Source organism: Protopterus annectens, chromosome 4.part1 (assembly GCF_019279795.1).
Source record: "Protopterus annectens isolate FY-2018-M chromosome 4.part1, PAN1.0, whole genome shotgun sequence".
Classification (NCBI taxonomy): domain Eukaryota; kingdom Metazoa; phylum Chordata; order Ceratodontiformes; family Protopteridae; genus Protopterus; species Protopterus annectens.
This window is the reverse complement of record NC_056734.1, coordinates 443,586,898-443,597,635: the sequence shown is the minus strand read 5'-3', so window position 1 is coordinate 443,597,635 and position 10,738 is coordinate 443,586,898. Positions and strand designations below refer to the sequence as shown.

Below are 10,738 nucleotides of genomic sequence, written 5' to 3'. Positions count from 1 at the left end.
GATCACTGGACACAGTGACCTACTGGGAACATATTTGTGTATAATGTTTTTTAGTGCTGGACAGGCAGACCGATGCTGGATAATTTTATAGGTGGTAAGCTGTGCATATGTTAGTTGAAGAGGCAGTTTTAAACAATTGAATCCTTTTAGTGCTATACACTGGTGAGTTCTGAAAAGGTTATTTGCTGCAAATTTAGCAACTGTGTTAAAGCATTGTTCGAGTTTTAATTTTTGTGAAGCCTGGAGGTTAGTGAGGATGGCAGCACCATAAAGAAGTGTGGGAAGAGATAAGTAGTGGCACGGATAGTTTTAGTTGCATCAGTGAGAATGGTTTTGGCTCTGTAAAGCATCCCTACTTTTTGTTGAGTTTTTCTTATGCAATTTTGTATATGCAGGTCGAATGTAAGATTATCATCCACTATCTCCCCTAATAATTTGTTATGAGAAGTGACTTCAGTGGTTGTATTGTCAAGAGAGAGGACTTTACATTTTGTTTCTTTTTTCATGAGAGAGGGATTTAGAGGAAAAGTAGTAGTTTGATCTTGTTTGGAATAAGCAGGAGTTGTGAGTTATAAAGTCATGTTTCACTGGCTGTTAAAGCTTTTTGAGCAATTTTTTTGAGGTGTAACATGTTTTCAGATGTGCAAATGAGAGTAGAATAATTTGCGTATTGTATTAGGGTGGCCTGTTTTGTGAATGTATAGAGGGTATTGGTAAAAATGTTAAAGAGGAGGGGACCAAGGATAGAGCCTTGTGGTATACCAGTGGTGACTGGCAGGTCAGGAGAGAGCATGGAGTGCCATTTTACTAACTGATACCTACTGGACAGGTAGCTTTTGAACCACAGAAGGGTGAGCTAAGAGAGACCTACTGAGGGCATTTGAAGTAGAAGTTTGCTGTGACAAACTGTGTCAAAGGCTTTAGACAAGTTTAGAAATAAGAAAGAGATTAGTTTGTCATTATCTATAGCTTTATTGACAGTATCTATATAGGTGAGAAAGACACTGCTAGTACTTTGGGAAGGACAGAAGCCATGTTGTGTAGGGGATAGGAGTTTTTCCTGCAGGCGATAGTCTAGCAATTCTTTTTGAATACATTTTTCAAGTATTTTGGCGAGGGAAAATAAGATTGCTATAGGACTAAACTTGTTATCTGTTGAATTTCCTCCTTTGTGAAGAGGAACAATGTATGACTTTTACCAGAGACAGAGAACATGGTTTTCCTGAACTGACCTATTTATAAGGATTGAGACAGGGTAGGCAATGCTTCAATGTTACTAGCTGCTGTTTTTAAGTACTCATTTGGAAGGTCATCAGCTGAAGAAGAGCAGGGTTTAAGTTTGTTTAAGCGTATTTTATTTTGGATGTGGGCACATTTGAAAATGTGGTGTCATGTGGCTGTAGGGCAGGGTTGGGATTAGATGTTGAGGAATCCTTGGTTAGAGGTGCTATACTGTGTATAAAATACAAGTTGAACTGTATTGTAATTTCAAGTGGTGAGTTATTGAGAGAGGGATTTGAGTTGAAGTTTTGTCCAGGATGTAAGGTTTTGTTAATGGTGGTTTTCAGTTAGAGAAATTGTTTCCCAATCTATAAACGGGTAGTTAAAGTCTCCCATGAATAGGGTGTTTGGTCGTATGTTAAGTGCCTCAGTTAGGTCCAGGTACAAGTTGTGAGCTTTGATGGTCATAGATGGTGACCTGTAGCTGGCCAGGACATGGTACAGAACCTTGTCTGCAAAGACCTGGGCATGGAAGAATTGTAGGGCATCATCCGGTTTAACTAACCTGGAGTTGTATTTGTTGCTAATGTAAATCGTTGTTGTTAGTGGTCTAAATGTGTGGAAGGCACTGTAACCTTGCACTGATAACTTCTGTACTGTAAATCCAGGGACAAAAAACACACACACACACACACATATATATATATATATATATATATATATATATATATATATATATATATTTAGTGGGAACAAAGGCCCCAAATCATGGATAGTCTTTTTTTTGTAGGTTATATATCAGCCTGCATTTTGTGAAAATACAAAGTATAAAACCCTAATATCTGGCTTTACTGATTGACTGTAATCCTCAGTGATTTACCAGAAAATCAAACATTGTATATGGAAAGGGCACACATATGAGGCAAAATCAGGAAAAACAGAAAGCTACACATGTAAATCTTGTTTTGTTATTTATGCACTTTACTGTGATTGTTCACAACTGTTGTTATGTATGACAAACTGAATGCAAGTAAAAAGAAAAGACCACAGGACATCTGAGTGATGCAGAGAGAAACTATCACAAGTTCAGTTTCAATGCATTTTAAAGATAAACATGCAAACAATTTTAAGGGTTTAAAAATTACTGTTCTGGCCAGTCCTTCCCTTAGTTGAGGGGTGGAAAAAAATTAGAAATGCCATGTTGGTCCACTAATGGAAAACATGACGACACTAGAACACAGATGTGGTGTAGTACCTTTTATTACACCACATTTGTGTTCCAGCATCTTGGCATTTTTTACTAGAAGTGTTGGTACAGTGTCATTAATGTAAAAGTGGGCACACAAATTAATTGAAATACAGAATATTAATACCACAAGGTCTGAACATAGAATTTTACTGGATAATGTTGATAGAAATCTGAGAATAAAATATATGCATTTTGGATAGATTACTAATAGCATGATTGTTGTTAATTAATATTTTATAGTTTTTATAAAAGTACTTGTATCATAGCTATCTTGAAGGCAAAATGATGAAGCTATTTTTAAGAAAGTACAAGCAGCATTGGAGATATACTGTACATATGAAGGCAATTATATTATTTACAATAATATCAGGTCTAATTAAAGAGCAAGTGAAAGTAATATCCATTGTCAGGGCTTTCCTTACAAATATTTGAGTTATATATGGATGGTGTTTCATCTGGACAAAAACAACCAGTTGTAACCTCATCTGAATGAACAGACTAAATAAAGCATTTTTTGCAAGATGACAAGCCCCACTGTATACTCCCATGTAGAGAGCTTGGGATTAAGACCTCCCCCCACCCCTGAATTTATATATACCAACTCCAACAAGAAATCACCTAAATAAAACAACTATGTGGTAGCACACTCTCGAGAAAATGTGCTGGTAGTAATTTCCTAAGGGAAACAGTGATGAGACAGTTCATCTTCATCAAGACAATCTCAACCAGAGAGCATGTCTGTACAGTTTAAGCTTGGCAAGGTGTAAGGAAGACATTGTTGTGACTTTCCCTTTCCCAAATAAATTATTCTTATTCTGAGATCATTCAAGTTTCATAATTAAAATATTGAATCTGATGGGAGATAAAGTAGTACTGCTGCATACTTATGCCAAGTCTGTACCTGTGCAGGTGTCAGCACTGACAGAATTATCTCTTCTGATGATTATTACTATATAGTATATCACAGAGTTTCAGTGGCTCAGAAATGCAAAGTATACATTTATTTTTGTAACACCTGTTGTTGCGATGTTCTGTACATAATCTGTCTAAAAGAGTATACTTGAAACAGATACTAACCTGCTTTTTTTATAATTCTCATTTCTTTAGTTTCCTTCAGCTTTCTTCCAGGGACCAGCTGATCTTTGTGGTGCCTTCTGCTATGAAATTTTAAAGTGCTGTAACCACAGGTCCAGTTCTACTCAGAGCGAGGCCTCTGCACTCCTTTACTTCTTCATGAGAAGAAACTTTGAATATACTCGGCATACTTCAATGGTCCGTTCCCATCTGCAGGTCAGTACTTTTTATGCATTATGTTATAGAAATTAAATCAATTCTGGGACTTAGATGATTCAGGGCAGCTTCTTCTTCTTTCGGCTTTTCCTGGTTAGGGGTCGCCACAGCAGATCACCTGTCCACTCATGATTGGCAGTGGAGTTTTACAGTGTCGAGTTGCCAGCCCGGTGCCCAACCTTCCACAGAAGGCACACACATGCACACACTCACACCTAGGGCCAATTTAGAGTGTCCAATCCACCTACAGCATGTCTTTGGGATGTGGGAGGAAATCGGAGCACCCGGAGGAAACCCACGTGACCACAGGGAGGACATGCAGATTCCGCACAGAAGGTACTCCAGCTGAGAATCGAACTGGAGAACCTCTTGCTGTGAGGCGGCAATGCTAACCGCTGCACCACCTGGGCCGCCCAGCATAATACTTATTTTATATTCACGTCATACTATTATGTCATAACTTATGTAATGCACTGATTAAAATCTTATAAAAAAACACTATAAGTCATTATAAATAACTATCTCTGAGATTACAAGACATTGTTTAAGCTACAAACGTCTTCAGTGTATACCTGTTTGCTCTCTTAGGTTTATCTATCCTAGTTTTACTAAAAAGCATTTTGATCAGGCATTCTTATATCACCCACAGTTCCCTACTCAGATCACAATGCAAATGTGTCAGTGTGGACAGTGTGTGTTTCATTTTGTGAACTGTGAGCAAATCTGTCATCTAGCTGATGTTCCACCATTCAGAATTGCCAGCTCCAAAGAACTTTAGAAAAAGTACACAAAATAAGTGCTGTTGTAAGGATTCCTTCATTTGCTATGGTTGGCAACATCACCACTTAGAAGAACCAAATCCATACAACCTTGGGGGGATGGGGGATGTCTGTTGTAAGGACTCCTAGAAAAACTGTAGCAAGATAAGCACACCATAAGAAATAGAAAACGATGAATATGCAAAATTGCTTCTGAGAAAATTTAAGCAGGACTAACAGTCTCAGATACCTCAGGAGTAGGATTTTTATGAATTGTAATTCAAAACAATAAAACAGTGCAATCAAATGTTGTATTTTAAGGTCATCTTTGTATGGTTTTGTAGACTAATCTGATGTACCGGGCAAAACTGCTCTGAAATGTAACTGCTTAAAAATGCCTGACTGTTAAAAACTATGCAAGTAAAACATACTCTGAGAGGAAGAGGAAAACATCTTCCTTTCTACACACACACACACACACACACACACACACACACACACAGAGTCATTACCGTTTTTGTAAATATAAATACAACCTGGAGTGTGACATCCTCTTATTTTTTTTTATTATTATGGTGGTGAGTTGCAAGGAGCACAGACCCTTAAGCAAATGAAGATATAGCATACTGTTCCCCTGATAACACATGCTTCAGTTGTATATGTTTGATAACCAGGCAGGTCTACCAGCACAGAGGAAGGGTGTATATATGTTGGTGCTGGTGGCAAGAGTTCAGTTACCAACACCACAGCCAAAAGGCTAGCAGAGGAGAAAAGGAGTTAGTGGAGCACTTCTGCTTTCCCTGTAAGTGGGGTGTGGGGCAAGACCATCCCACACAAGGCAGAATCTTGGACAGAAATACCACAGAAAACCTTAACATGTAAGTTATCATGGTAAATTATTTTTCTACCTAAGGTGGAAATGAACTTGTTATAAAATAATATAATTTCAATTTCCAAAATTAAAATTAATAATATGCTCAAAAAGTGAAATATAGTGTGCAGTACCACTGATTCACTTTCATTGAAAAGCACCTCATATACTTCTGTTTTGCTGGTTAAACTAATGAAATGCTGTGCTCAGAGTGAACTTGTAGATAAACCTTTGCTATTACTAGCCAGTGTCTTTACATATAATATGAGCATAATTGTCTTTTTTTGATACAAGAGTTAGCCATGCCTATGCAGTACTTTTAACGAGTGTGGCCACCATGTCCACTTCTCCCAGTATCTTAATAAAGTGATGGCCAATCTTCATAAAAAATCTGCACACAATCAGCTGGATGTAGTTTCTTTTTTAATCCATTGTTTATTGTAGCAGTGTAGATTAGCTTTATAATACCAAGTGAGTTATATAAATCATGTCAGGAAAAATTTGGAATGTATGAAACAAGGATTAACTAGGCAAGTCAAACTCTACCCAAAATACCATGCATCATTTATATTATGAGCTAACTCTTTTATTTCTGTAGATTTCATTATTTGTCAGTCATGGAATAGCACTCGGTTCAGGGCTTAGCATTGCTACCTGAAAGCTCTTACATCTCTAGTTTGGTTTACGAACACAAGTTCAGCAGTTTATTGTTAGCGCTTTCATGCACCTTCTATACGTGCACTTCTTCAGACAAATGAATCAAAGACATAGCTTGCTTAAATACAAAAAAGAACCATCAATTATCTTATTAAATAATTAATTATATAATTGACCTACCCAAACTTTTGTTAAAAAGACAAAACCTAAGATGTCATCTAAAATTCATACAAATGCAGTTATATATCCTACAAATATGTGTGTATATAAAAAATATACAAATACACATATAAATAATTTTGAAATGTATAAATTTATCTCATTTCAAGTTACAAAAAAGTTAATGTTTAAAAAAAACAAAAAAATTAATATATATATATATATATATATATATATATATACAAGATAAAAGATAAATATCCTATACTGAATGTTTTTAAGTGAATTTGATAGCCACCTAATCTAATAGAATTATCTTTCTAGAGCTTTTAATCTAAGTATACATTTTATAGAACACATATCGTTGATACCAGGGAAAACATATGCATTTGTACGTAGTTGCCACAACAATTCTTGTTCCTCTAATTTGAGGTGCCATGGTCCACCTCTTGGATTCTTAGGAACACTTTGGACTACTACAAACTGAAAACTATGCGTATTATGCTCATTAATATGTCTTGCTAATGCATTAACCTGAATATTCTTAGAAATTGCATAGACATGTTCATATATACGCTGTTTAAGTTGTCGCTCTGTTTTCCCTAAGGAGAAAACTGGACACAATTTGCATTTTGCCAAGTATACTATGCCTTGGCTTTCACAATTATGTTTATCCTGCACAAAATACTCGTATCCATTAATGAAAAATGAAGGCCCTGTTAAAATATATTTACAGTATTTGCATCTCCCGCATTTAAACATGCCTTTTATATTCCTAGACTTTTGGTGTGGTGTCTCAAATAATCTCTTAATATTTGGACCATTTCTATAAGCTATCAAAGGTCTATTACCAAGGATTCTGTTTAAAACTGAATCTTGTGTAATAAGGCCCCAGTTCGAGTTCAATATTGTTCTAATTTCATATGAAATGTCGTTAAATTGTGTTAAAAAACTGGTTAAATACCTATTGGTTTAATTTTATTCACGTTTATTACTGACCCATCGCTGTAAATACTTGATATAGTTTGGTTCACAGCTAGGGTGCTTATTATGTGGAATCTATAGGCGAATCTGGTACCTATCTGTTATTTTTGGTGGGTATGTAAAACGGTGATGTTTTAAATTATCCCTAGGTATGCATCTGGTATGTAAGTTAATGTATGCATGTATCCTTTAATAGACCTGTGCCCCATCCAGGACAGGTTCTCTCTGACAGGCACCATTTACTTGCCAGAACTGGTTTGAGGTTTCCTGCAGCCTTGAAAAAAATACAAAGTGTGTATGTGGTGGCAATATATCAAAAGGAAACAGAGACACATTATCACTAAGTATAAAAACTGATGCTCTTGGTATTATATATCTTTTTAAATCATATGCCCAGTACCTTTTTAGTCATTATCTACTCCTCTAAGGCCATCGCTAGTCTACCTCCTGTGTCCACCTTACAGGTACTATCATCAACACATTGCACATTCACCCAAAGGAACTTGTAAACACAGCATTAGGTCAGCTGAATTATGATACTTAACCCTCATTTCTCAGTCATTCTTTACAATTATCATCCTCCTGAAATGCTTTCATTCCTACAAAAAGACATAAAATTTCTTGTTTATCTTCACACACCAAAAACTGAGTATAGTCATGCACAACCTGCTAAACATGTACAGTACATTTCACTATGACATCACACTTGGGGCAGAAATGTTCGTACAGTGGAAATGTAATTTTTTCCAACATGCTGTATCATCCTTTTTCTAATCAGCCAAAAGGTTTACATACATTCTACAGAGATTTTGACATATGGTTGATATGAGAGCTTGCAGGTGTTCAGCACTTCAGAATTCCATGTCAAAACCAGCTGACCTCTCAACGTCTCATCATCTCTTTTATCCAGTGGAAAAAGTGCTTTCTTCTTTTTGTTGGTCTTTAACATAGACATATCTCCAGATTAATTCCACATCTGATCCACTTCTCATCCAAAGGATTTATTGCTATATGGCTGTATGGCAGCTTCAGCAAGTAGTACTCTGCTCCATGATAAGCAGACATGTGTGTTTGTGTATATGTGTGTGTATGTATGTATATATATATATATATATATATATATATATATATATATATATATATATATATATATATATATATATATATATATATATATATGTATGTATATCCAAACAACTGGTGCAAATTATATATGTATGTGTCTATTAATTTACAATTAATAATTAATAAATAATTGTTAAATATATAATCGTTAAAGATATAATTAATTTACAATTAATTTAATTGATTGCTTAATAGTTCGCTTGTGGAGACTGGCTGATGAGTGTAAGGAAGAGTATTTAAATGCAGTCAGGATATGTGTGGTATAAAGTCTGAAGAAATGTTCATCGCAACGTGAAAGCGCTTACTGTTTTATTCTGTTTTTCTGTTATTCTACAATAAAGAGTTGCCGACAAGCCGTGGAGTGCTTCTCTTGTATTTTTAATACATTGTGGACATTTCTCTTGAGAAGCACCTAATCCCAGGACTGGTTTGTTCCATTTGAATATACACTATAACGTAGATGCACTGAGGACGCCTGTATGGTGAAACCAGTTTGCTTATCTGTATCTGAGGTCATTATCTATGTGGATTGTCTATTATTGACATTAAATGGTGATTTTATTGCTGCAGCTACATTGTAGTGTATATTATTCACTGCAGACCTTTCTGGAGAAGCGAGCAAGTGTTGGAGAACTGGTGATACATATATATATATATATATATATATATATAGGGTCTATATTACATTGTCGAAGTATGACTACTTTGAATGTGATATAGTCAAAACCATAAGTTCGATGTTGCCATAGTTTGATTGGAAAAAAAAATAAAACCAAACAGAACATACCTGAGGATTGTAAGCAGGGGGACGTCACAGTGCAGTAAAGGAAATTTTTTCTTTATGCACTGTAGCACAACCTCAGAGTTTGTATATTTAAAGCGCGGGGGGTGGGGGGTGCAGGGGGGCTTGCTCCCCTGCATATAACCTTTTATTTTCTTTTGCCTTTTTTTTTTTGTTTTTATACCTAGTCAAAGTTTTGTAACTTCGGACATATGTGTTCATACATATGTTACTCAAAGTTACAGAACTTCGACTATGTAATATAGACCTATATATATATGTATATATACATATATATATACATATATAGTTTACAGTCATAAATTTGAATGGCGTTATGTGAACTTTGATTGTCAAAAGGCAGTTTATCAAAGTCTTATAATGGCCCTTATCCCCACTGTAGTGCGATCACGGAGTTGTAATATATAAGTTGCAGGGAGTGTGGGGGATGCAGCCCCCCGGATGGGGGGTGCAGGGCGGTTTGCCCCCCTGCAAAAAGTGTGTTGAATGTCACTGGATGTTGAGGTAAGTTCGAAAAATGTCAACAATTTGAATTCAAATTGTTGCCATTTTTCTGTTTCATTATCTTGCTTGGTTGATGTTGTTAATTTTGATAATGTTTTTTAAGTAAGTAAATACTCGCAAAAACGTTGTCGAAATTTTGATAGTAAACCTACACACATATATATATATATATATATATATATATATATATATATATATATATACACATATGTAAATATATATATATATATATATATATATATATATATGTGCACACACACATTTGTATATGTGTGTGTATATATAAATATATATATATATATATATATATATATATATATATATATATATATATATATATATAGATACACACACACACACACACACACACACACACACACACACACACACACACACACACACACACACACACACAAGGAAAGAACACCTGTCTTACACCTTGCCACAGAGGCAGTTTTACCCATTAGTAATTACTGTTGTTGGATCAAAATGCCTCAGTTGTGTACCATTTAGTCACCTCAAAAAAGCAATTTGACTCCACCAAATAAAATTATCCAGAGAAATCTGTCTCCAAGAAAATTTCATGACTTGCTTGATGTCAGGCCGCAGGATGAGACATAAAATGCCTGGTAACCGAGGCCTCAGTCTAGTCACCAGAAATGGGAAGAGCAGGAGGGCTAATATGGTTCATAGGTAGGTACTAGGCTATCGGCCCTGGGGCCTGTACAAGCCCAGCCAAAAAAGTACCCTGGCTTTTGCCACCCAAGAAAATTATTTTCCTGTGCCACTGTCGAGCAGAGCCACAGAAGTGATCCCCGGGGTGAATTTCATATTTCTCATCCAATCATCAAGATTTTTCTTGAAGAGCGCTAACAAGGAGCTTTGATATAGATAGGTAGTTTATTCCAGAGTATGCATTTGACATAGCTTTGTATGTTAGGCAGAGATCACCTCTGAGTAGGCGATATGTGACAGAGTAAAGCTGGAGTTTTTTGAGACGGTCTGCATAGGGCATCTGTTTTTGGCCAGTAATCTTCTTTGTGAGGTATTTCTGCAGCCTTTCCAGTTGTTGTAGATGTCTTGTGAGGTACATACCAAAAGGGGCATTGTACTCTATA

At 35.9% G+C, this 10,738-nt stretch overlaps 1 protein-coding gene across 7 annotated transcripts in view; it reads left to right on the top strand.

The window, feature by feature from the left end:
- DOCK10 (dedicator of cytokinesis 10) overlaps positions 1-10,738 on the top strand; it is a 2,344,342-nt gene that overhangs the window by 1,973,220 nt on the left and 360,384 nt on the right. For all 7 annotated transcript variants that reach the window (XM_044070265.1, XM_044070268.1, XM_044070269.1 and 4 more), the window contains one exon: positions 3,578-3,760. In XM_044070265.1, coding sequence (XP_043926200.1) covers positions 3,578-3,760 — 183 coding nt within the window. The remainder of the gene's footprint in view (positions 1-3,577; positions 3,761-10,738) is intronic.